Source organism: Delphinapterus leucas, chromosome 15 (genome assembly GCF_059928025.1).
Source record: "Delphinapterus leucas isolate spDelLeu-1000000601 "Yukka" chromosome 15, BTC_Dleu_Yukka2, whole genome shotgun sequence".
Lineage (NCBI taxonomy): Eukaryota > Metazoa > Chordata > Mammalia > Artiodactyla > Monodontidae > Delphinapterus > Delphinapterus leucas.
The window spans coordinates 7862256-7889625 of NC_143143.1; the positions used below are offsets into that span (position 1 = coordinate 7862256).

Below are 27370 nucleotides of genomic sequence, written 5' to 3' on the forward strand. Positions count from 1 at the left end.
TGAGAAATTCAACCTCTCCGTCAAACAACTTTTTGGTGCTCTGAACCTCAGTTTGCTTTTCTGTAAAATGGTATTAAGATATAAGCGGGAGTGCAGAGAAAGAAAGTTAGGGTAGGTGGATATAATGCAGTTGAATGAGATTAAATAATAACAGCTGACTTTTATTGGGCGCTTAGTGTATGCAGGTAGAGCTCAAAGCATTTTCTGTGGATTTTCTCGTTGAAGTCTCCTGCACATAATGAAGCATGCGCTTCTGCTGTGGAAACTGAGACTACGCAAGGTCAGACATCATGCTCAAAGTCAAAGCGCTTTTCACCAGAATTTCAGTGCATGTCTGACCCTGTGGTTATGTGCTTCAATGCAAACTGCTTCTCCTTAGCTCTGCTGTTGAGATGCTGGCTCGACTGATAGGACAAGGGTCTTTTTTGACGTGGTGAGTTGGAAATGGGAGCTCAGTAGGAATGGGTCATTCGCAGCAACTGCACGTCACTTGGCATCACCACAGCTCGTCATCCACAGTGGAGGACTCCCACTTGCCTCTTCCAAGATGCCACCAGCATCTTCCCATTTGGCCAGCCTTTAAGATCCCAGCCTGCTCTTCACCTCCTGGGCTCCCAGCTGAACAGCCCATGCACCGTTTCCCTTCTTTGTATGAGTTTAGTCTGTGCTGCATTGTGCTTGCTTTTCCTGACCCCAAATACCTTCCATCCTTCTTTCCAGCTCTTACATCCTGCCCTGTCCAGCACCCCATCATTTCCGAAATCTTTCGCTCATCTAAACTGAGAATGAATCTCAGGTCATTGCTCACATCCAAGCTAATGCTATGGCATGTGTCAGCCTTTTATCAGTTCCTTTCCTGGATATTGTTTGTCTTCTGCTTAAGTTGAATCATTGTTCCTCTCCCCACCCACACGTTATTGCTCTATTCCCCCCCAAACTGTAAGCTTCTAAGGGCAGAGACCTTTCCCGCTGTTTCTGTGTTTCTTTATAGTGTCTGACAGAGTGCTTTGCTCAAAAGATAGTGATTGGTGATGGGACAGTGGACATCCCAGCATTCCTGGTTACACCCCTATCTGCTCCCCAACCCCCAAACCTTCTGAAAGAACACAGGATCCTGCACAGCCAGTTTGGCATGTGGCCTCATATCTGACTTCAATTTCTCTCAGACGCCTTTGTCTTTTTGGCATCTGGCCTCATATCTGACTTCAGTTTCTCTCAAACACCTTTTTGTCTTTCCTGCTGTGGAAACAGACTTCGCAAGGTTAGACATCGTGCTCAAGGTCAAAGCGCTTTTCACCAGAATTTCAGCCCACGTCCGACCCTGTGGTTACATGCGTCAATAAAACCGCTTCGCCTTAGCTCTGCCGTTTAGATGCTGCCTGGACAGATAGGGCAAGGGTCTTTTGACTTGGTGAATTGGGAATGGGAGCTCAGTGGGAATGGGGTCATTTGCAGGAACCGCAGGTCACTTGGCATTACCACGGCTCATCATCCAAAATTGTGGACTTCAATTAGCATTAATAGAATAACACTTCGCACCTTTATAGGATCTTTCCTTAGAGAACTCAAAAGCATTTTACAAGGAAATATTAATGATTCTCATTTCACAGGCAGGAAACCCGAGGCAAAATCAGACAGTGGCTCAGTGGCAAAATTAGGACATGATTTTTCTCTTTGTTTTCAATTGTCTACGTAATCACTAGATCATGCTATCCCTTCTAGGTTAGAGTTAAATTACTGTTGAAAGACACGACACACCAAGCTTTTCACCAGCCTTACTTTAAATAATATTTGCTCTTTTCCTGCATTATAAAAGTAGCATATGCTCATGTAGAAATTATATAAAATACAGAAATATTAAAGAAGATAACACTTACCCATAAATTCATTGTCCAGAGACACCTACTCTTCTTTTGGTATCCTACGTGTCTGTGGAACACGTTATTCTTTGTGACTGAGCTCACCATATATCCTGTTTTCCTCTTAAGTACTAAACATTTCTCCATGTCACTATGTATTTTACTAAACATAATTTTTAATGGCTACACACTTTCATCATTTATTTAATCATTTCGGTACTGTTGGACTTTTATGTTGTTCCATTTCGTTGTTTTTGGTTTGTTTGTTTTGTTACCAGAAATACTTCTGGGATGAAAGTATTTGCATTTTATTCTTTTCTTTAACATATATGCTTTCCAGATTGTGTGTGTGTATGTGTGAGTGAGAGAGCATTTTAATAAGAAAAAATTATTGCTAGATTAGAGGCCCACTTTCCTGGCTTCTCCCTTCTATCTCACACACAAACAAAATTTTGACATTCTAGGAGATTCTGCTAGCTACGTAAACCTCTAAAGATATCCTAATACAGATTCTCAAAGCTGACACTAGATCAAATATTTACTGTGAATGAAGCTTGAGGGAATGAAAAAAGTTTTGTACTCCCCGCTAGATAGATCAGCTTCCCTCTTTTCCATTGGAACAAGCTTTCAAAATCTTACAAACCACACTTACCCAGGAAAAATATAATATACAGTCTGACAGTGCTTATGACAAAAGAAAATCTAATTACATTTCATGAAAACAAGTCTTCATTCAACTCCAACTGTACAACTGCAGAGATGTGTCATCAAGGATCTTGGGGAGAAACAGAACAATATTTTGCTTCATGTCGTGAATACAATTAAAAAAACCCCAAAACTCTGGTGTCCCTGCCCTATATGTCCTGGCACCAGGGACATAGTTGTGTGTTTAAAATATTGGATGGCAAACTGATATCATAAGAACAATATTAATAATGAAAGGTCAATATAAATAGAATGCATAGGGGTCATATCTCCCAGGAGGAAAGAAAAAGAACTAATGTATGGTCTTAGCACAGAACTTGAACTTGCATTAAACAAGATAATAATAATATTTATATAGTCCTTTACATACTTCAAGCCTTTCACGCTATGATGATGTACACTCTTAATTCCTAGTGATTTCAGCAATGTCATCAGTGAGAGTCATATAGGATGGCATTTATTTCAATAGCATACAGGAAATGTGTAATATGTCACGTATGTGGGCCTCTCATGAGGAGGAAGAAGTAAAAAGGGGAAAATGAGATGTGATATTCTAATAAACTCTAAATTTCAAGAAAGTTTATATTAGAATATAAGTTTGGTAACAAAGAGACTGGGGCAGGGGGCTGTGTGGCCGGTGAGATGGGGTATGGGCGCTTGTGGGGTGATGAGAAGCCCTGGGTCCCTCTTAGGGGTTTGGAAGTCCCAAGGTAGTGAGCCCTTGAGTCCATTAAGCTAGATGTATTTTCCAAGCGTAAGACGGAGCTCTGTCTGAAAGATCCAACTGCAAGCTTTTTTGTTTAAGACACGCAGAGAACAGAACGTAATCGTTAGAGGTGTGGAAAGACACCTAGAGCTAGTGGCACTGACATATGCTGTCCAGAAGTGGAAAGCAGACTTAAATGGTGGGCCAGAAATTAAGTCTTTGAAGATTCCAAAAAGGGTCTTGGAACTGAGCGATGCTGTCACCAGAGAGAGGCTGAGGGGGTTGGTGAATAGGAGAGTCTATTGTTTAGAAATCATTATAGTTTGTTCTTACAAGTTTGGCAGGTTCTTGGTACAATTATACAACTACACATACATTTGGCATATAGAGATGAATTATGTATTCTGCATGTAATTACATGTAGCAAAATGTGTACTTTTATTTGGTGGGTATTTACATAGTACAGGGAATCGTGTACTCAGAAATAATTAGCATAAAGTATTATTTAAAAAACAAAACAAAAGTTGTTTGGTTTTCTCGAGCTTCAGAAAAAAAAAGAATCTGGAATCTTCCTTTCATTTATTCCAATAGTCCATGCCAAATTGTTCTGGAAGTCCATCGCCAAAGACAAAAGGAATACACTGTAATTTCCCTCTGTTGTTCATCATCTTTTGATTTAAGGAAAAGGCCTTTTCAAATTTAAAGTGTCTCAATACTTCTGTCTGGCCTTAGATATTCCTAAATTTAAAACATTTTCAAATTCAGTCAACTTGAATGAATACCTAGATATAAATTTTCAGCTTCTATATTTGTAAAACTGAGACTCTCGTATGACTCATTAGGAGTATGAATAATTTTTTTACCGTGCATCAAAAAGTAGCCATGTCTTTATGTTTATCTGTGAATAAGTTATGAAGGAAACATTTAGCATTATATATTGTCTCTGGTTATCTGACATATTTCTTGTTGGAAACAATTCAAAACCAGTTCTAATTTGGATGCAAAAATATTCAGAAAGTGAATTAAGGTTTTAGAGCTGAATCTCTTTTGAGTTTTCTTTTTAAGCATATCACATAGGACAGAAGATTTCTGAATTTTTTCATTATTCTTGGCGTTGGCTTAAAAACTCTATTCTCCAACTTTTTCTGGAGATAAAGTTTCTAAGTGAAACTTAATTTTATGAGTTCATTATAAATAAGATCTTAGAACATAGAGACTCTTTTGTGAGGGATAAAGAGGATGGCTTTTTTTATAATGCCCTAATTGTAAGACATTTTTCAGTTTGGAAGAAATTCTTGATGGTTAATTCCTTCAAGGAATTAGGTTAACTATATCAGAACGATTACTAAATTAGAATCTTTAGGAAACAGGGTAATATATTTTCCTTTCTTGGGGCTATCAAAGGAGGACCAATTTAGTAATAATCAACCCATATGGCATTTTAGAGAATTTGCCAATTTTCACCTTAATTGATTTAATCAACTATATGTAGCTGTTGGGAGACAGGAGGGTCCACCAACGCCAGGAGGGTAGGAAAGTGTGAACTTCTGAAAGTGCTTTACATTCTGTAAGTTACATTCATTAGTATTATCACATCCCCATTACAGGCAAAATAAAAAGGGTCAGAAAAGAAATTTAGGCATTCTGGACGCATATTTATTTGTCTGATCTGGTGCGAAACTGTAATTATTTAAAGGGTTCAGGAACAAACATCATTTTGGTCAGTCTTCCCATCTGATTACTTGGGGCTTGATTTTTGAAAGATTGGGATGGTGAATTAGTCATATACTTGAGAACTGTGAGCTTTCTTTCCCCAAAGGGAGAGCCAGAACATCAGTGTCTCCGGGTTGTTTTTCTTGTGCTTCATTCTAAGTAATATTGTTTTCAAGTCAAGACACTTCTCATTTCCTGGGCCAGTTATCTTACTAACCTGCCTCTGTCTCACACTTCGCTCTGGGTTCTTACAGCCATTATTCCATTGTCTTTGTAGATGCTAATAGAGATCTAGGTCCTAAAACCTTTCCATTTTCTGAATATTTTATACAGTACACAGCTTGTATAGATCCACTGTATTTGGATGTCAGCAGGTCCTCCTGATCTACCAAGGGGAGGCTGAAAGTCAATATAAAAAGAAAGAAAGAAAAAGAAAGAAAGAAAAAGAAAGAAAGAAAAAGAAAGAAAGAAAAAGAAAGAAAGAAAGAAAATAGTCTTTTGAAATAGATATAACTTGTTCTTATTCTATGTCTATACTCAAGAAAAAGATAATGTACTTTAACAAGTTTTTTAGGTCTCTGCTGATTCTTTCAGGCAGCTAAGGGAATTTTTGATCAGTGATTTATCTGGAGTGCTTTTCCTTTAAAATGGTAACATTCTGTGGTGCTGGTAAAGTTATTCTAAACCTTTTTCCCCCTGTAGAGAGCAATTAGCCTTGTATAACTCAAAACTTTGGTAGAAGAAATCTAAGCTTTATTTAAATAGAGCTTAACATTTGGGCCATTCAATGTAGTGCTTTTTCGACTAAGTCCAGTTAGCATGTAAATAACGTAAGTATAACCTGAAATGTAACAAGGGTATTTAATACTCATCCAAATTTATTTCTGAAATATTGCCGTGGATTCAGAATCCTGAATTCCAACCAGATGTATTTCTGGAGTATTACACAGGTCATATATATTTCACTTTTTTTTGGTTCAAACCCTGGGGATCGACACGATAATTAGATTGAGAACATCTGCACCAAATCCAAACCATTTCCCTGATCCTTCCTTGAGCCTTCCCCGCGGGAGGGATTTTTTTTTTTTTTAAGCCCTTGCACATTTTATTTGTCTAGGTACCTTTCGGGCAATTCCGAGGTCTCACCTGCCTGCCACTGCACAAATAGGAGGGGAAGGCAGACGTACCCTCAAGTGTGGGAGCGGGAGGAATCTTTACATGTGGCATTTCGTCGGGACGGGAATCGCTAGAGGTGGCACTGCTGTTTCCCGCTAGGGGCCTGGCTTTGGGACAGGGCGTGGCCAAGCGCGGGGCGCGCGGGTGGGCACGTGCGCAGGGACCAGAGGACGCGAGTGTCGGGGCGCCGCTGCCCTCTACCGGGCGGCGCGGTCGGAGCTGCAGCGCGGTCGCTAGCCGACTGCGCGCGCGGGCTCGGGCGCCCCACGCCGAGCCGGCCCTAGGCGTCCCGAGGTCGGGAGTGCCCTGCCTGGCGCGGCGTCACTGCATCTGGGGCCAAGGCTCCCGGCGCCCGCCCGCTCCCACCCACCTGCTTCCTGCCCTTGCTGCTGCTCAAAGCTGCCGCCGGGACGCCCAGGGAACCCCCCTAAAGACCTCGGGAGTCGCGCGTTGTCGAAACTGAGGCTCCTGGTCGCCAGTGCCCGACCTGGGGGCAAGTGTGTTCTCCAAATCTCGGGGACTTCCACTTCCAGTCCCTTCATTCAAAAATGTTGAGTTCACTCCAACGATCAACGCTAAACCCTCGAACTCAGTTGAAATGCAATTATATCCCACTTACATGTTTTGTGTTCCTTACAGATTTTATTTACATATAATTTTCGAGATTGAGGAATGTGGGTATTTGTTTTAACTAATTACACGTTAAAAGAAGGGCGGGAGAGTAAAAGTACAGTATTCCTACTGGAAACTCAAACTCACACGTGTGTTATAATCAATTAAAGATGACGACCATAAAACGCGTACTTCTTGCCAGGTTTCTTCGAAGAAAGAAATCAAAAGAGAATTGACTTTGGGGTTTATATTTTAGCATTCCTATAAACTAGGGACCATGCTTTTTGTTATGAGCGTACCCACACTTTCCAAGTTTTTGCACCCAAACCGATGTGTCTGAACTACAGGAAGTTTCTAAGGCTGTTCCGCTTAAGCGGTGCGGGGGGATACAGAACTGGGCTCCAAGACTTTTCCTGTCGTGGCCTAAGCTGGCGCAGCTCCGGCGGACAGGGGCCATCGGGACCCCCGGCCACCAGGGGCGCGGTGCGGCGCGGGGACCGCGCGGCCACTGTGCGGGACATTAACGTGTGCAGAGACACGGGGGTCAGGGCTGCTTTCCCCCGGCTCCAGTGCCCCCAACATGAAACGCCGTTCGTGTCTGGCTCGGTCTCTGAATCCGGCTGGGTCGCAGGGAGAGGGTGTGCGGCAGCCGACCGCCAGAGCGCCTCGCACCAGCGACGCAGCCGTGGGCCGGGTCCACGCGGGGTCGGGGCTCGGGCAGGTGGTCGCGGCGGCTCCGCGCGATCGGCGCCCTGCCGGAGGGCGAGGGAAAGCGGCGCGGGGCCGGTGCCCTTCCCAAACGGCCGCCCGCTCCCAACAGAGGGCCCCGAAGGGGCTGCGCTGCGTCGCCGCCCGAGACCGCGACCCCCGGCGCCCGAAAACCGCCCCAGGTGAGCCGGGCCCGGGGCCTCCTGCGGGGGCCCGGGGCGCCCCTCCCGTCGCCCTCCAGCGCCCCCTCGGGGCCGGGGAGGCGGCCACCGCCCGCAGGGGCCGGGGGCTCGGGAGGGGCGGGGGTCGCGGGCCTGGCGGCGGGCGCGGGGGGGGAGGGGGCAGGGGCCGCGCACGCGAGGCCTGGCGGCCGCCGCCGCGCCCTCGGGCTCCGACTCCGGCTCCGGCTCGGGCTCGCCATGGCTGCGGCGGCGCCGTGAGGAGGAGTCCGCGTCCTCCGTGGCGGCGGCGGCGGCCGGCTCCAGGCCGGGTTTTGGCGCCGCCCGCCTGCTGCCTCCTGGCGGCTCCTGAACTCCAGCCCCCTCTCTATCAGCCTCTCACTCCGTCTCAATATGTCTCAAGATGGCGGCCAATGTGGGATCGATGTTTCAATATTGGAAGCGCTTTGATTTACAGCAGCTGCAGGTCAGGCTTCTCCTCGCTCGGCCTCTCGCCCGGGGGTGGGGGCTGCGGGCGGTCGCGGCCTCCCCCGGGGCCCCGGGCTGCCCGGCCGCCGGGGGGCCGCGGCGGAGGGGAGGAGGGGGGTGCCGGGGAAAGCGGGGCCGAGTCGGGGATAAGTCCCTCTCGCTCCCCGGCCCCCATTGATAACTCGCTTGATCAGAAATTGATCCTCTTTGTTCAATTCATCGATCAGCCCAAGATGGCGCCGGGAGCCGCCGCCGCCACCGCTGCCCCCGGTGTCGGCCCCCACCCCGGGCGCCCCCCCGGCCCTGCGCCGCCGCCGCCACCGCCGCCGCCGCCGCCGCGGGACCGGGGAGGGGGCGGCCCCGGCGGTCCGCGGGGTGCGCGCGCGAGCGGGGAGCGGGCGGCGGGCGGCGGCGGCGGGCGCTGCGCCGGGAGGGGGCTGCGGCCCGGCGGCGGCGCCCTGCCGCGCGCCCCGCGCCCCCTGCCCGCCGTATTCCCGGGGAAAGTTTGTGGGGAGTTGCTGTGGGGGTGAAGCGCCTGCCTCTCCAGGAGGAGCAGCCGCCGCCACTGCCGCCGGCGCGGCGGTGCTGGGGCTGGTGGCGCTGTGGTGCCGCCGGCTCGGGGGAGGGTCAGAGCGGCCACCGGCGGCGGCGGCGGCGGCGGCGGCGGCGCGGCCGGGCTCCGGCCAGGCGGGCGGGTGGCCGGGCGGGCGTCCGCGCTACCCGGCCGGCCCGGGCCCCGGCCGCGGCCCCTGGCCGCGGCCCCCGGCTCTCAGCGGGCGGGGACCGCGCCGCCGCTCCCCCGCCAGGCGTGGGGCGCCCAGCGCGAACCCCGGGGTTTGTTTACGTCCGGGCGGGTGCCCGGGGGCCACCCGCAGACCCCGCAGCCGCCCCGCTCTTTTGTGTGCCTGCAGGAGCGGCGCGGAGCCGGCCCCTCCGCGGCCGGGGACCCCGGTAGGGGCGCTTGGGGAAACTTGCTGGGGGCGGCGGGCGCCGCGCACGCGGAGCCCGGGTGTCGGGTGTCCCGGGGGCGCGGGTACGGGCGCCGGAGGAGGGCTGCAACTTTCTCCGAACGCAGGCCCGGCTCTGCGCCCGGTTGCGCGGTCTGTCCGGGCCGGGGGCGCTTGCTCCCCGGCGCCTGTCCGGGCGGTCCTCTCCCCGCGCCCAGGGGCTCCCGCGGACCCCAGTAAATACCCCCCACCCCCGCTTCTCTCTGATCCTCTCCTCCGAGGCCCTGTCCTCCCAGCAGGGCCCGCGGGGGGCAATGGACCGCGCGGCGAGTCCGCTTCGAAATGCCTACTCCGATCGGGTTGTCGAAACCAAAGCCCCCGGGGCCTCGCTGGACTGTGGTGTACCGGGCCGTGGTCCACGCGCCGAGCCCCGGGCGCCGAGGGGGCATCGTGCTGGGGCTCCACATCCGGCGCCCGAGCCGCAGGCGTGCCCAGGGGGCGCGTTCCTGCCTGCCAACCCCCACCCAGGGGAGCGGCGCGCCCTCGGGGTCCGCCCGGGACCTGCCAGCTCCGCGCTCGCGGCGCCGGGACGGCCCCGGGACTCTGCCAAGTGGATGTTGTGCGTAGCCGGAGCCAAGTTGAAGGTGAGCGGCGTGTGGGCCAGAAACTCCGCGAGCGCTGGCGGTGGGGTTGGCGGGGTGTCTGCGTCTTAGAGACCCTGGGCGGCCTGGCGCTCCGGGGCGGGGGTGTGGGCCCTCGGCGTCCCGCGGGGGACGGCTGTTGCTCCCAACTCAAAGGTGTGCTTTTGAAGGTAAACTTGGCCTAACTTTCCTAATCCGGAGGACTGGTGATAGTGACCTACAGTACTTTTAGAAGGAAAGCAAATGAACTCCAGATGCGGGCTTGTATGAAGTGAAGCGGATTGGATTAAAATGTATATAAACGGAGTATGACAACTTTAATTGTGTGTGCTTGTTTTCTGCTCTTGCCTACGTAAGAGCGGTAAAGCAGACTCATAGTCGTTATGAAATTTCTTCAGATTTCTCACTTAACTAGCAAGAAGACTATGTGAAATATGTATTTCCGATAAGATTAAAACTTAAAGGAGTTCGTGTTTATTGACTAAAATAGATTACTCCAAAGTGTCTATTGTGTAAATTAGATTCCTGAATGTAATGAACACAGCTGAATGGCATTTTTGATAAATTGGTCTACCCTGTTTTAGTAAGAATAGCTCCCTTTTACCATAATTTAATTCCTGAGCTTACTGTAAAACCCGTTGTGGAGTTTTAGGAGACAAACCTTAATTTTTTTTTTTTTCTTGTCTTCCTAAATGTGACATTCTAGCTTAACACCATTGCGGTTTCTTCTTTAAGCATCCTGGCAAAACTGCCTGGGAGGTGGATTTGGTTTCTAGGGACTTATTATATGAACTCTTTGACCCCGTTCCCCCCCCACCTTGGTGATTAGCTAGTTCTTCAGGGTAGCATGGTTAACTGTGTAACTTTACTGAAAAGTTTCACTGTCAGTTCATGTGAATGCACTTTCAGATGTTCATCTTGAACCTTAAAAATTCTTTGTCTGAGCATCGTTTTTTTTACTGAGCAGCCATTGGCTTTTGGTGATAGATAAGGATTTGGCCTTCGATGATTTCCTATTGCCGCTTCATCGCCTGTTTGAAAACCTTCAGTTGCCTGTGGAACGCCCAAGTTCCAGGAGAAGGCTAAACTAGTTCTTTGGGCCCTGAAGAGGCCTTTTGAATTGATATCTAGTTTAGCGTCACCTCTATTCTCAGACAGTAAGTGAGCCAGTGGGACTGCAGTTTGAGAAGAGAGAATTCATTAGTTTCAGACTCTTCTCATCTTTCCAGAGCCCCTTACACCGAGATCCGGTTGCCTGCAGAGCCCAGCGAGGGTTGTGGTAAAGAGGCTGGGTCTCGGAGGGTCCAGGTGAATTGAGGCAATTGTGCCCCTGGCCACAATGCGGGGAGCCCCTGGCCACAATGTGGGGAGCCGGGGCTGAGCTCTGGGCCCTCTCTCGGTCTGACTTGAAGCTGCCTTGGGCTGTGCAGTGAGTGCCCAGGAAGAGAGTTTCTGAAGACTGAGCTCTATTTTGTTTCCTTTTTAGTCCCAAAGTCTTGTTGGTATGGGAATTTCAGTGATCTGGCCTTGTTAAGACTAGTTGGACAAGTTTTTATCCTATCCCAGACTTGTAAAAACCAGGATTTTTTTTTTTTAATAAGAAAACCACTATTGTATAAATTTGCCTTTTAAATACACGTTTGGAAAGAGGACACTTTCTAAAATGAGCTCATGTAACTCTGTATGTTAGGGTAGCTTTTTGCCAGTGCCTGGCTAGGGCGTTCGTTATTCCTACGTGGTGACTAGCCTTTCCCTTTAAGGAACCTCTGCAAAAGTAACCTTTAAATGTTTTCCTCTTTTTCAAAATAAGAAAACAATTTCATTTTTGCTGCAAGTCCATTTTCTGGTTGCTTTTATTTTGTTTTCTCCTGTTAAGGAAGTGTGTATGTTACCAGCCCTCCAGAACTCTTCCCTCTAGGAAGTATATTATTTTGATTAAAATATGTATCTCATCTAGGACCCTTTATAAAATAATGAGTAAACAAATGGAGGGGTTCCACACAACTGCTGTTTTTGTTTTCTTGGTTCTCTTAATATCATTGTCTTTGAGATTGAGTGTGGGAAGGGGGTCATTATCAGTTGATTAAAGTTTTTTTTTTTCCTTTTTTCTTTTTCTTCTATACAAAACTATGTGTAGGGTTTTTTTTGGGTTTTTGTTTTGCCTTTTTTTTTTTTTTTTAAAGGTGTAAGTCAGTGAAGGGGTTGAGTTACGCAGTACCTCCTGGGCAGTTGGGTCCATAGAGGCCCTCTTCTGCTTCCCCAATTTCACCCATCTCCTGCCAGTAGTTAGTGACATGAAACGGACAGATTGCTAGTCCCCTCAGGAATGACTCTCTCCTAATCCACTGAGCTAACCTTAAAATTAAAAATACTGTCTGGTGAGCTGATGGAGCCCAAGACCTTTAGTGGCTGTTGAAGAAGTTCTCTGCCCTGTTGTATGCAATTCAGACGAACCCACTAGGGTTCATGCGGGGCCGGGGGGGGGTGGGGTGGAGGGGGGCGGGTGTCCCTGTGCAGAAGCACCAGGCTGTGCTTGGAGACCCTCCACTCCGAGTCTACCTGGAGCAGTCGGCAGTCTAAACTGCTCCTGAGGCTGTGCTCACATTCTGTGTCTTAGGAGAGAAAACAGGGCTCCAAGTAGAAAATCCATGTGCCTTTCAGCTCCTTTATAAAAGCACAAGGAACATCCTCAGTGAAAGGAAGGAAGGACAGATTTGTTAGAGGAAAAGTTGTACATTTTTAAAAAGAGAAATTCATCGTGTGAAAAATCCTGCAGAGCTAAGCCAGATTCCTGCCTGTGCTTCCGTCTTTTTCAGGTCACACGTTTGGCTTCATGTAAGTGTCACATATTTAAAAGACAGGTATATCTGATGGACTGTAACATAAATGCTGACTAAAAGTTACTATAAACATTAAATAAACAGGATCATATATTTTTAGAGATTATTTAAAAACCTATTTAATGTATTATACATACGTTATATATATATAGTAGCTTTCCCTATGAAAGTTCTGATTTTCATAAGTAATTGTCAAAGATAGAAATTCGTGTATTTCATCCTGTTGTTTTGTCTGAAGCTCTGCATTATGGCTGCAGAGAGATAGTTTTGGTTTCAGCTGAAATTCCCCTGCCTTTGATTGTCTAAACCAGACCCTTAATCTTATTTTAACATGCTTAAAATGTTCAGAAAACCCGGAAGAATTGTTTTGTACAAGTAGCAAGCGAATGTGGTTTAAACACTCAAGCAGCTCTGGTATCTAATTGGAAACAGGTGGAATTCTTGGAATCCCGTGTTTGAATCTTATTATAGCAGAGCACAGAGACACTCCTTACTTATGGCCATTCATTTTGTTGGAGCTGTTTGAAATGGGGCTCTTTGACCTCTCCCTGTGCCCCACTGCTGTTTACCTGGATGTTCAGCTGTGCTGGGCGTTTTAGGGACGGGATACCTGTGTGTGCTTGGACACCCAAGAGAACTGTGCATGTGTGGATCACGGAGTGAAAGGGGAACTTTAATGGCATAATTAGACGAGCGATTTAATATCTGTATTATATAACGAATAGAGCAAAGAGATTTGTGATTTCTGACTTAATAAGCATTTGTTGACATGAGCATTTGGGTACCTTTTCTTATACCCTGATAAACATTTCAAATTCAGAAAGAAATTACTTTCCCTAAGTACATTTAGAGATGTAACCTTAAATAGCAACCAAACCAAACCAAACCAAAAACCAGGTTAGGAGGATATTTCAATAAAATGTTCATGGTGGGGCCCTCTGAATTATCTCAGTCATTTTTCCTATTCTACTTTTCAAAGCCAGCTAATAGCCTTGGTTTTGCTTTATGTTTAAGAACCAAGTTTCGGCTGGTGTTTAGGTGCTGATTTGTGTCGAGCTGTCGGTTCTCACAGTCTTGGATTTGCTGAGCGGTAATCAGTCCTGCTTTTCAGCTCTGCTCTGAGAACACTGCTAGAGGAGAACGGTCTTTGGCTGGGCAGGAGGTGTTCCTGCAGGGACTTACCTGGGATTGACGGGGTACCTGTGGCATAGCCTTCATTTGTACCATGGCTTGAAGCGGCTTTGAAGCACCTGGGCTAAGCACCTGGGATAATGTACCTGTGACTTAAAAAGTCTGTGCGCTACCCTGTTCATATAATGTGACATAGTTTGAAGGCGAACAGCTCTTCGGAAAGGCGTCTGATTTGTTGCAAACCCCATCAAGAACCTTTCCTTTGAAAAGTAAACAACTCTCTAATAAAAATAATTCTAATTCTTGCTGTAATTAAATTTTGATACGATGATGTTAGTGTGCAAAATAAATGTCAGTTTCTTCATTTGAATCTGAAGGCCTTTCCTTATGCAGGAGGCCCCGGGCAGGCAGCAGAATTTTTGTGTTTATTAGAGCCCTGGGCCTGGGGCAGCCTGGGAAGTTCTTCAAATGTATGATTGGTGGGATCCCTACGCAGAGGTTTCCCCCCACCCCATCCTCAGGAACACCATGGGACAGGCGACCGGAAAGGAGCGGGGTTGGGAGTGTTCAGTCCTTCCAAGAATTTATCCAACACTGCAGAGCCACTGGAAGAATAGGTAGGAGGTGCACGTGAAACTGACTAGATTCTGCTTCCTTCTTTGAGGCACTTGTGAAGTTGGGAACACCAACTATGTGGTCCACACCTTTTATAAGACACAAGAGGCCACAGCAGGGCCTACCCAGTCTTGCTTGTGGCCGACTCACTCAGCTGGCAGTTGAAATCCTGGATGCACTTGACTGTGATTTGTGAAGTGAATGTCGGGAGAAATTACCAGAGCTCTCTCTGAAGCTTGTGCTCTCTTAGCATTACCCTGGGTATACCAGCATGCGGCCGTTTTCTTAGACATCTTTCTCTTTGACTGTGTTTATCAAATAAGTTAAGGCAGTTAACATTTCTTTAAAAAGTTAGGCATAGTTGTGCGGTGTCTTGAGTTTGGTTAAGGGAAAAACAGGTTGACAAATTAGCTCTTTCTTAAGTGAACATTGCGAAATTGTGAGAAATAGAATGCCATTCTTACTGTCATTAAAATTTTATTTGGGTGTTGACAGCTTTTTGCCAAATGTAAGGCGTTCAGATCCTGTCCACCCAGCTGTAAAAAACAAAAAACCCAACCAGCTCAAAAGCTTCTTTCCAATTTTCCAATTTCCCCCAAAAAGCAAGATGGTCTTTCTTAATCACCAGGTCTCTTCCCCTAATAAATTGTTAACATTTTATTTTCTAACATAGTTTTATATTTTTAAGGCCCAAAAGAATATGAACTCATTTTAGGCATCTTGGTTCAGTTGCTGTTTTGGACCTGCAGGGGTCTTTGGTTTATTGCCACCTTCCCTTGGATTTTTAGAGGAGAAATTGCTGTTTAGATCAAAATAATTTGATGTAAAGCTAGTAAGTGACACCAAGGGTAAATCCTTGTCTTGAAGAGCTGGAAGATGCAAATAGAAGCAAGGCCGGTGAGCTGCTGGCAAAGGAAGGGCCGCTTCGGAGCCGCGCTCAGCCTGGGTGCTGCCAGCCGAGTGCCTGCTGCCACCCTGCTTGCCACTTCTTGTCCCTCTCTGAGCTCCCGCCCTGCCAAGCCTGTCCCCTCCTTCGTGTGACAACTGTTGTTGTTGTTGTTTTTTTAAAAGTATTTGTGGAGCTCCATTATTTTGAGATTCTTGGAAGAAAGATACTATGTAAATGAAAATTAAAAATAAAATTCTTGCTGGAGGGGATTGTACATTCAATTTTTTGATTAGGTTTGGAAAAGATTTTTTTTCTCCTTACCCTGAAAATAAGAACATTCTGTTGCTCCTGTCACCGTTTTTGCTTCATTCTGAAAGGTGTGGCAGATAATGGTGAAACGCATCCTTTATTTTCTGTTTTTCACCACGATAGTTGCCCTAGAAGTTGAACCCATGCAGTTCTGTGTACAGTGAATTCTTTGTTTCACATTGCTCTACTGTGCCCAGCTGCCCATAGGACACAAACCTTTTAAAGGGGAAAAAATTTTGGGTCATCACCATGCAGAAGTTACAGCTAAAATACGTAGACCTGCAAATAAAATTCCACCTTCCCTTACCATTCACACAGGAAGAGGTGTTGTAAGTTGTACGTTTTTGAAACAGAAAGCTGTGAGAATCAGAGGATTCATGTAAACCAGTGTAGAAACCTCAGTTTACTGGAATTGCTTCATTTCACTTGCACCTCAACTCGTTTACATAACACAGTGTGCTGTCACACCGTTCAGCCAAGTCGGAGACAGGTCAGGTTCAGAGTCATGCTTCTGCTCCACAGGCATGTGTGGGACCCAGGAGCCAGACGGGAAGCCCAGGCTGCTGCCAAAGCGCCCTGTCCAGATGACGTGGTCTGCCAGGGACCTCAGGGGCAAGCGCAGAGGACCAGTGAGGTGGCCGGGGCCTGGCGAGCACTTACCTTGGAGAGCAGCATGACGTAGGCAGGAAGTTGTCACCTGGAGCCGACCATCCCTGGGGGTTGGGGGAGGGGGAGGGACACATGCTCTTCCCCCCATGGTTCCTCAACCCTGGCACCCCAATTTGTCAGCATTGATATGGCATTGGAAGAGGAAGGATATTGCCAGTTATGGTTGAAAGTCATCGTCAGGAGGAGTAAGAAGTGGTTTGTTTTACGTTGCTCTGTGTTGGTATGTAATTATGCTGTCATTTTAAGACACACTGATACTTTAATAAATCTTGTGTGTGCGTGTGCGCGCGCAGTTAGTTTTGAAGGCTGCTTGTATGTGAGAGCCAAAGCTTCCTAACTACAAGAGCTGAGTGTAGCCTTTACTTGTTTGAAAATTGTCTGAAACAGGTCGCGATCCATTATGTATGTGGCTGCCAGATGAATCTTCCCAAATCATTGATTTCATCATGTCATTCCTCTCCTTAAAGACCCACAGTGGCTCACGTTGGCACAGAATGGCGGCCACATTCCTTAGGAGGCAGAGTTCCTGACGGCTGTCTCCACCCCGCCTAACCCTTACCGCCCCCCCCCCCTTAGGAGGATCCCAGATCCCCGCTCCACTGGGGAAACTCCTCCCTCTGCACATCTGAGTCTGCAGCCTAGTTTATGCACTTCTTCTTCATTTTCACCAACGCCAGGGGAGCCCCTGTGTGTCAGGCACTGTGATGCAGGGTGAGAGAGCCGCGGATCCCCGCTGGAAGAGCGGGCAGCCTGCTATGGGCAGAGGTGCGCCGGGTGGCTGGGAGGCAGCCGTCACGGAGCATGCGCGTGGATCGGTGGAGGGCTGCAGAGGATGGGCGTCCAGAGCCGGGTGGGGTGGGCTGGGAAAGCGCCCAGAGGCCGGTAAAGCTTGAGCCGAGTTCTTTGCACCTGGGGAAGCGTGGGAGAGGGTGTGCCAGCAGAGCAGTTGGGGGGTGGCCGGTGGTCGCTGAGCTCTGGCTGTCTCCTTTGCTGTTTCTGATGGCCCCCACATAGCACCCACTGAGCTTCCCAGGCACGCACCTGCTGTTCACTCTGCCCTCTGCTGTGGCACCCACCACAATTCTTGGCACCCAGCGAGTCCTGCTGCACGAGAACTGAGGGCGTCTTTTAGGGAGCAGTCTTGTGTATTTCTGATTTGGGACTCACTCAGCTAGTTTAAGAAAGCAAACGGAATTCTTCTTAGGATTGTGAAAGGTAGGCAGGGTATATTAAAATGGCTGTGTTTTGAAAGCTACTGATAGATACACACTGATAGAACATGTATTTTTTTTTATTCCCGTTTATTAAACTGCTTCTTTGCAAAGTGACATATACGTTGGTTAAAATACACATAATTGTATTTGTGGCACATAACACAAAAAATTCACGTTTTTAAAAATAGAATCGGGCAGAACAATTCTTTGACAGAGATTTATTCTCTGACTCTGCTCACAGCCTGAATGGGAGGAAACTTCCCCATATGAATGGGGAAAGTTGGTATTGCAACGGTCAGGACTCCACCAATGCAAGAGACAGCGAGTAGCAAGAAACACGAAGGCTTGGGGGTCAGCGCTGGAGAAGCGTCTCAGGCGTGCTCGGCCCCCAGAAGCTGTCCCGTGGGCCTGGGCAAAGGCTCCCGAGCAGCTCGTTTCCCAGCAGTGGCCTTCATAGCCTGCATGCTTTCTCTGCTTCTTCATTTACAAAGAAAGTACCTAGGGTATTTTTGTAGGGGTGACGTCAGTGTCCGGCTGCATCAGCATTTGCATGGATTTGGGGAAGTGAGGGCTGCCAGGACCTCACCAAGGGGGGGCGCTGAGAGGAGCCGCCGTCCCTGGGGTCCAGCCTGGGTGGCTGATGAGGGGGGCATGGCCTGGTGTCCAGAGGGACGGGGAGGAGGCAGTGGAAGAAGACACGCTCCTTTGTTGGGCTTTGTGGGTTTTGGGGGGAGTGGCGGGGATTCAGGGGCTGAGCCCTGGGAAAAAGGAGGGGTGAAGTGCAGTGGAGAGGTTTTGCTGTTGAAGTCTCCAAGATGGGTTGAAGCCTGTGGAGGATTTGTTTGCGTTTTGGTTGGTGCTTGAGAGTTTGGTATCATTTGCGGTGGGGAGGACTGAAGAATTAATCTGGTCCCCCCGCTCCCACCTTGTGTCTTAACTTCCCCATTTCTGGAGCTGGGATTGCAGTGTTGCTTCAGGAAAAGGCAGAGAAGAGAAGGAAAGCATTGGATTCCTCTTATTGTAGCTGGTTTTATGTCCACTAGTAACAAGACAGATGCTTAAAAAAAATTTTTTTTTATGCCATATATATATATATGTGTATGTGTATATGTATATATATATATATATATATATATGGTATCAGCTCTCATTTCCTGAGTATTGACCCTGGGCAGGATCTGGTTTAGGCTGTTGATTTCTTTCCTGTCGTCCACACCACAGTCCAGTGGAGGAGCTACGATCCGGGCTGGAAGGTGAGAAGCTGCGAGGAGAAGGTGGATGGATGCCTGGGGCTGCCTCTGTCCCGTCCACACTTTCCCTGCCACCCCTGCTGTCCCTGAGAGGAGCTCTCCCTTGAAGCGGGGTCGTCGTGATGAGGCGACAGGGGGAGCAGAAGGGGTCCCCTGTCCACAAGCTGCCCGGGATGAGCTTGGGGGTGGGTGAGTCACTTAATGTGAGCAGCTGGGGATTGAGTAGAGTTTCTGAGGTGCACATGAAGGTACTTGGGTGACCGGTGGACAGACACCTTCTGGCCAAGGCCTCGCCGGATCCGAGACATTTTCTAGAGCCTCCCCTGCCCTGAGACTTCAGAGTCAGCTCCCAGCAATAGAGCTCCAAAGAGAGTTATCTGAGAGAGAGTCCTTCCCCAGGCAGTGAGTACTCCCGTTAGCAAACTTTATCTTGATAGTAGGGGTACAGTTCCAGCGTTGGGCTGAACATAACCCTCCTTGTGTCACCTGCTGCCCTCAACGCCCTATCTGTGCACAGAGCAAATTTGTGGGAAGGGTTTTGGGGAAATGGAAGGCAGGAGAGAGGCCTGATGGTGGGGCCTGGGCGGGCGGGCGGGAGGGAGGGAGGGAGGGAGGGAGGGAGGGAGGGAGGGAGGTAGCTGGCTCAGGGGAGGCCAGGCACTGTCCAGCAGAACTGCCCTGAGCACTGGGCTGTGGAGCATGGGTCTCTAACCAAGACTGTTCTCTGACACGCCTGGCCTGATGCTGGTGCTGGGGAGCAATTCGCTGTGAGATGCTAATATTTGGCCAAGACGAAACCGCCCCCCTCAGCCCCTGGGAATCTAGTTGCTTTAGCCACCGTAGTGATACTGGATTCAAATCCACTCATATCACCCGAAAAGCCACAACCACACAGGGTTTTGTTCCCAGTTGCAGGTGAAGGCGGTGCTGGGGTGTGTTCAGTAAGAGGCCGGCTCCGTAAGGGGTCTTCAGGTGGACGTCCAGCCCTTGATGAGAAGCCTGGTCGGCTGACACGCCTTACTTTCCTCAAGGAGTCCTCATGGGAAAGCTGAGCGTTCAGGCTACTCTGAATTCACGTGATTATCCTGCAGGCCTGGTTTTTTGGAGATGATGCAGCTTGTTTTGTAATGAAGTTGTACATTTAGTAAGAAAATATGCGCAAAGGTGCGCTGGTCTCAGAAATAATGCAGCATGTTTGAGTGAGGGGGTTTGCAGTTTTGTTTGTTTTTTGAATGACTCATTCTTTTTCGTAGACTGTTGGGGCCTCTCATTCATTCATTTATTGAGCGGGTCTCCATGGTGCCCAATGTCCACACTGGATCCTGTTCAAGCCCCTGGGGTACCAAGAGGACTGAGCCCGCGGCCCCGCTGGTCAGAACTGCAGGACACAGGGCATCCGCAGGCATCAGGTTCGGGGCTGGGGGTGTCTGATGTGTGCAGAGGGCAGGACAGGGGCCTGGAAAGATTGGCCTGGGACATCGTGCTGCACTGACCTCCTCTGTGAGCCAGGCGCTGTTCCAGCACAGCCTTCTAGTGACCAGAGCAGCAGGACGTCCCTGCCCTCAGGGAACTTACGATCTAGCAGGGGAGACAGAAAGTAAACACAGAAGGAATAAGTACGTTACAGAGTGCAAGTGCGTGCCCAGGGCCTGGGCCCAGACAGCCTCTGTGCAAAGCCCTGCTGAGTCAGTTCTGTGTTCTGAGGGCCCTGAGAGATGCTGCTTTTAAATGCGAGAGGGCCAATTCAGCACTTAGATTTGTGTTTAGGAGGATTCTTCCAGAAGCTCCTTAGGACAGGCTGATCAGAGTGTGAGGGGGAGGGGTGGTGAGGGATGGAGCCGGGAGGGTAGGACGTCCTAGTCCAGTAAGGGGTGGAGAGGGACTGGGCCAGGAGAAAAGATGCCAGGTTGAGTGCTGGTGGCCGAGGGAGGAGGCGGTGCCCGGGTCCTGGCGTGTCCAGGGAGGCTGCTGGGGTCGTGGTGGCCGTGGCAGAGATGGGCCCAGTGAGTGGCATTTGGACAGGCCTTCTGGGGGAGAGGCGTCAGCTGAGGAGACTGGGGCTGGGGGAGGGGCTGGGAGCAGTGCCTGGAGGAAGGAGTGGTCTTCAGGTTCCGGTAGATGCTGAGCGGCCAGCAGGCCTGTGTCACCTGGTGCCTGGTGCTGGCCCTTCCAGAGGTGGCCCATGCACACAGCCGCTGGGCTGGACCCCAGAGGTTGATTAAAAGCAGGTGGGGTGCCGTCCGCCCTACTTGAGCGTTGGGTGTGACCCAGACATGCATGGAGTCAGCCCTTCGTTTCTTTTATTCATCCCTATTTGCTTTTTGTCGGTAATCCTTTGTAATTCCCTAGTTTCATGGTGTAATTTTAATGGAATTAAACTTGAACACTTCAATTTGTAATTAATTACGTTCGGCTTCAATTACAAAGACTAATTATAACGTGATACCTGGTGGCAAGTCAGGTACGTCCTGCTGGCCGGTTCCTGTCTGTCAGCTATTAGGATGGCCACTCTGTCACCAGGGTTGCGGCTGCCTTTGGGGCTGCCCGGTGCCTCTGTCCCACCCCACCAGGGGCAGCTCCAGGACCTGTGAGGTGTGCAGCATGCGGGAGGTGCAGGGATGAGGGTGGTGGGCGGGGAGGCCTGTTTTAGGACGCAAAGGCTCAAACTTGTTTTCAGGTCAGAGAGCTAGGAAAGCAAGTCTGGGGGAGGCCGCACAGGAGGAGCAGGGCACTACTGCGGGATTCCTCTACTTACTCTGGGATATTGGAGGGAGGTCGCACTTAAGTCAGTGTGAACACGGCCTGAAGAACGGGCAGGATGGTTTAGGGAGAAAGGAAAAGGTGCAAGAACCACCTTGGGGTGAAAGAAGGGGGTGGGGTGGAAGCCAGGTTTAAAAATGTCACTGTGGGAACTATTCCCAGGTAGCCAATGTGCAGGGCTCTGGGACCAGTAAACTGCCTCAGACCTCACGATGGAGCTTTGTGTTTGTGGGCTTCCTCTTTACATGTGGTGGTGGTTTTATTTTGTGTTAGGAGGAGGGGGTCTTGCTGAGAAATCTGTACCCCGATCGACCGTTGCCCCTGAAGCTGGGCACTCCCATCTCCCGCTGATGGGGAATGGCAGCCTTTCCCAGAACTGGGCTGGGGGGTGCATGTTCGCTCGAGGGCGCCATGGTGGGCCTCCCGTCCCTACCCGCACAGCCTCAGTCTCCAGACGCTCCTGCCATCCTGCTGTCCTCCAGGGAAGCTTCTTGGAATGGACTTTCAGCAGTGGTGCCCGCGGGTGGCATCCAGTGTCCGGTGGCCTGTTAATTTGAGAGGCTCAGGGCATTTTTTCAAAAGCAGATTGTTATATCTGAGACTAGGGAGGTTTTCCTGATGCTCATCTGTGAGTTTTCTAGCATTTCCTGTTGGGATCGTGCTGGCCAAGGGGCTGTGTCAGAAGCGCAAGCTGAGGCGGAGTTTTGAGTTAGGCCATGAGGGCCCCTAAGTGTCTTACGGATTTCTGTTCTTTAAGGGAGAGTTTGTTTTACATTTCGGAGAGGGAGCGTGATGGCGCAGCACGTGCTTGGAAAACTTTTCCCCGTTGAACATGCTGCTTGCTGTCCTGGTGCACAGGGCAGCTCCCTGGACATGATGCCTGATACCTCTGCTCTGTTACTTTTTAAGATAAAATTTATATAAAACTCACCATTTTAACCTTTTTAAAGTATACAATTCAGTATTTTTTGGTATATTCACAATGTGGTGCAACCGTCACCACAGTAATTCCAGAACGTTTCCAACACCCCATCGAGAACCCCATACCTGTCAGCAGTCACTCCCCACCTGCCCCACGTCCCCCAAGCTCTGTGTAACCTTTAATCTACTTCCTGTCTCTGTGGGTTTGTCTATTCTGGGTATTTCACGTATAAACGGAATCATACAGTATGTATGTGGCCTTTCGCGTCTGGCTTCTTTCACTCACTGTGATGTTCTGCCGGTTCATCCATGTTGTAGCAGGTATCACTACTTCGTTCCTTTTCATGGCTGAATAATATCCCATGGTGTGGATATACAACTTCTTGTTTATGCTTTCATAAATTGATGGGCATTTGGATTGTTTCCACTTTGGGGCTAGTATGAAGAAGGCTGCTGTGCGCAACTCTGTGTAAGTGTTTATGTGACCATAGGTTTTCAGTTTTCTTAGGTATATACTTAAGAGTGGAATTGCTGGGTGGTAGGTGGTGACTCTGTTTAACGTTTTGAGTCTGTTACTTTGTGGCTTCTTCCCTGTAACTCCTGTTTTCTCTGGGGGTGCTTATTTTAAGGCCCAGACTGTTGTTCCATCTTAACTCTGTTCTGCTCTGGTCTTCCTCTTGACTCTTTCTCGGGTGCCTTACTGATGGGGATCGCCCCCCCCCGGGACCACTGTTACGTGCAGATGGATTGTGGAGAGGCTGGGAGCAGTTTGAATGAGAGCACGCACTGTTGGCCGCCTCCCTCCCCTCATCTCCCCCCTCCCCGCCTTCCCTCCTTACTCACCAGCAAGGGGCCTCTCCCGTGGCCAAGTGTGCTGGGTATTTCACTTCATTTTGGCCAGAGAGATGGGGACTGTCGGGCAGATTTGCTTATGGTGCTGCTGCTTTGATAAAAGGCGACGAGCCAGGACAGACTGCCATTTTCTGCCTGTGAACACGCCTGCGGGAGAAGAGGCTGCCCAGGCCTGCTGCCATCATCTTAGCACCAAAGGGGGAAGCCCAGGATGACGGCAACCACGGAGGACGTGGAGCAGGAAGGTGGCGGGAACCTGGGCCCTGGCTCCTGCAGCCGCCCTCCCCCAGCTCTCTGTGATGCCAGAAGAGCATTATAGCTGAAGTCCAGACCACAGGAAGCTTCTCCTGACTGCTTTGTCTGGGTGTGGACATGCAAGTCATGTTTTCTGAGATGCGCTGGTCCTGGCTGAAGGCAGACCTGAGGGTGTGTGAGAAGAAAGTGAGCGCTTGAAGCTCTCTTTTCTGATAGCAAGCAGAATCCCATTTGCCAAGCCAGATGTCCTTCAGTACTTTAGATCCAGCCGATAAAGCACTGAGCATTTAGAATGGTTAATATAAGTTAAGTACAGTTAGAAGCTGGTGTAAATTGTGAATGAAATCGACAGGTTCCATAAGTTATAGCAAAATACCAAATCTTCTTCAAGTAGAAGATGTATGTGTATCTCTGTGGGTCTGTCAACCCAGACAGGTATATCATCTTACCTCCTTGGAATAGAAATGAGGGGCTGCTATCAACCCAGTTCACTATAATTCTGAAAGTTTAGGGACATCTTGCCAGTTGTTTTATGTCAAAGATTGAAATCCTTAAGTCAAGTTGTAAGAACTTTAACGCTCTCATTTCTTTTTTTTTTTTTTTTTTTTTTTTTTTTGTGGTACGCGGGCCTCTCACTGCCGTGGCCTCTCCCGTTGCGGAGCACAGGCTCCGACGCGCAGGCTAGCGGCCATGGCTCACGGGCCCAGCCGCTCCGTGGCATGTGGGATCTTCCCAGACTGGGGTACGAACCCGTGTCCCCTGCATCGGCAGGCGGACTCTCAACCACTGCGCCACCAGGGAAGCCCCAACGCTCTCACTTCTATACTATGGGCAGGAAAGATCAAACCCCTATTTTCTGCCTGCCTTCAGGGCATGTGTGTGTGTGTGTGTGTGTGTATGTGTATGTGTCTTGTGTGTGCATGTGTACACACACGTGTGTCTCCCCCCACACGAGTTGCAGTAATCACTTCTCAGTTCACAGCACATCATGATTCATCTTACTAAATTTTTTCTCCTTTCTGCTCTATCCCCATTTCTAGTCTCCTCCTCTCCTCATTCTAACGTGTTTAATATGCCTCTATTCTTGTAAAGTATGTGACCTGTTTTGTATGTATAAGTAGTTATAATTCATAAGCGTGGCATCGTGCTATAAATCTTTCTCTCCTTCCCTTTCACTTCTCACTGTTTTTGAGATCTGTCCATGTTACCCCCCATAAATTTCATCGTTCGTGAGAGCTACATCGGATTCCACCTTAAGAATCCACTTGTCTTAGTCAGCTCAGGCTGCTGTAACAAAATACCACACACAGGAGTGGGCGTGGGTTAAATAGCAGACATTTATTGCTCACAGTTCTGGAGGCTGGGAAGCCCAAGGTCAAGGTGCCTGCAGATTCAGTTCCTGGGGACAGCCCTCTCCCTAGCTTGCAGACAGCCATCTTGCTCTGTCCTCAACATGATGAAGGGTCTTGAGAGAGAGTGAGTCTTTTCATAAGGACACTAATCCCATCATGGGGATTCCGCCCTCATGACCTCATCTAAACCTCCCAAAGGCCCCACCTCCAAACACCGTCACATCGAGGACTAGGGCTTCAACATATGAATTTGGGGGACACACCATTCAGTCCCTAGCACCACTCTAGCTCACATGTCCACTTCCCTGGGGATGGCCCCCTTTGGTGACCTCGGGCATCATTACACGTGTCTCCTAACAGATGCCCAGGAGTAAGATTGCTGAGTCCCAGGGTGAAAAGTGTTCTTAATTTCACTGAGCACTACCAGATTGCTCCCCAGAGCGCTGCACCATGCTTCTCTCCCACAGCCTCATTAGCGCTTCCTAGAGACTTTTGCCATCCTGATGGTTTTGAAGTGGCACTTCAGTGTTGTGATTTTTCTCTGATCACCGGTAAGTTTTCTACTTTTATAAACCTCATTTTATACTTGTTTAGGTTTTCAGATTTACGTTTTTGTAAATTGTCTCGTCATATATTTTATCCCTTTTTTCTTTTTTAAAATGGTTTACTGTCCTTTTGTTGATTTGCAAGAGTTTCTTGTATGTTTGCATGCTAACCCTGTGTTGGTTTTCATGTTTGTAAGTATATTCTCCCCGTCTTTCACTCGTTTTGTTGATTTGTCTGTAGTGTCCTTCAATAAACAGAAAAACCTAATTTTGATGAAGTCAAATCTATCAATTTTTCATTTCAGTCTTGTTTGAGAAAATCTTTCCCCACTCAAGATCGCAAAGATACTCATACTTGGACGGCCATAGAGATTCGTTTAGATTTTTAGGTTGGAGATTTTTTTGTGTGTAGAATGTGAGATAGTCAGTTTTTCCAGCACCGTCTGCCAAGTGGTCCAGTCTCCTACCCGGTGATTTGGGAAGTTACCTCCACTGTATGCCAAGTCCCCATATACACGTTGGGTATGTTTCTGGGTTGTTCTTTTGTTCCAAAACCCTATGTGTTTCTTCTTGCACTGGTGCCACACTGTTTTAATTTCGTGGCTTTATACATGTTTTACTTTCTGATCAGGTGAATTTGATCTTTGCTTTTCTCTTTCAAAATATCTTGGCTCCTCAAGGTCTGTTATTCTTTTGTGCCCATTTCTATCAAGTTCCCCTTAAGTTCTGCTGGAGTTATATTGGATTTGGATCAAATATACAGATTAATCTGGGAGAGAATTAAGAACTTTCAAGGTGTCCCGTGACCGAGAATATTTCTCCATCTGCTTAGGTCTTTCTCCAGAAAGGTTTTGAGCCTTTGTCATTAGGTTAGTTCCTAGTTCTGTACAGTTTCTGTAGTATTGCGAACAGTGACTTTTTTATTCTTAAATTTTTTTCTGATTAGTTATTGTGGTGTGGAGGAAAACATCTGTTTTTGTTCACTGATTTTGAAACTGGCCAGCTTGCTGAATCTCTCATTGGTTTTACCTAGTTCACTTGAATCTGTTGCATTTCTCTGGGGAGGATATCATATGCAAAAAAATGACACTTTTGTTTGTCCCATTCCTTCGACTCCTTATACCAGAGTGACTTGTATTGTCAGCTGGAACCCCAAGGACTCTGTTGCAGAGTGGTGATGGGGCTTTGCCTCTTCTTTCCTAGTCTGAGAATGTGTGTAATGGAGATTTTTGATAGCAGCTTTAATCGGGTTAAGGAACTACAGGACTCCATTGTCTCCACTTTTCTGAGAGCTTTCATCATAAATAGGTGTTGACCTTTTCCTTTAACTCTATTCATGTCTGGGTGATTTTTATCCCTCAGTCCATGAATGTGGTAAATTACAGTGATTGATGCTCTGATGTTGAAGCATCCATTGCGTTGTTTGATCAACCCTTCTTTGTCTTGTATTTTAAAATATTGTTGGATTAGATGTATAGTTGTCACATCTGTGTTATTAAATAAAATTGGGCTACAATTTTCTTATCTGGTTGGAATTGAGGTTATGCTGGTCTCATAAAATGGGTTAAAATGGTTTTGGAACCATTTGTATAAGATGAAGATTATCTGTATCTGAAATTTGATAGGGCTCACCTGTAAAACTGTGGGACCTGAGCCTGAGAGTGTGCTGGGAGACATTTATCATTTTATTTTCCTTGTTATTAGTCTATCTGAGTTTTCTGTCCATGGACTGATTTTGGCATTTTATAATTTTCTAGACGTGTATCCATTTCATCTAGGCTTTAAGTTTTATTCTTGTGTGATTGTTCATAGTATTTCCATTACTTTTGTAAATCTGTTTTTTGGCTCTTGCTACTTCATTTTTCTTTCTGCATCTGTATTTCTGAATTTGTCTAAAACTTGTTTATTTTCAGGCTCATGTTGAGTTTTGTTCATCTTACTAATCTTTAAAGAAAACCCAGCTTTTGCTCTTTTTAACCTCTTTGTCTCTATTTTTTGTTTACGTGGCTGACTTCTCACCTTTATTTCACTGTTGTCTCTTTGAGGTCACGCTC

General features: G+C 48.1%; 1 protein-coding gene across 12 annotated transcripts in view; it reads left to right on the top strand.

Moving 5' to 3' along the window:
- CUX1 (cut like homeobox 1) overlaps positions 1-27370 on the top strand; it is a 383965-nt gene that overhangs the window by 2318 nt on the left and 354277 nt on the right. For 3 of the 12 annotated variants that reach the window (XM_022587992.3, XM_022587997.3, XM_022587993.3), the window contains exon 1: positions 7823-8124. The exons of 1 other annotated variant lie outside the window; for it this stretch is intronic. In XM_022587992.3, the coding sequence (XP_022443700.1) occupies positions 8062-8124 (63 nt within the window). In that variant the 5' untranslated portion in view covers positions 7823-8061. Of the gene's footprint in view, positions 1-7822; positions 8125-8811; positions 9718-27370 lie in introns of those variants that run through there. 8 more of the 12 variants (XM_022587996.3, XM_089895748.1, XM_022587988.2 and 5 more) reach the window with 6 other exon arrangements.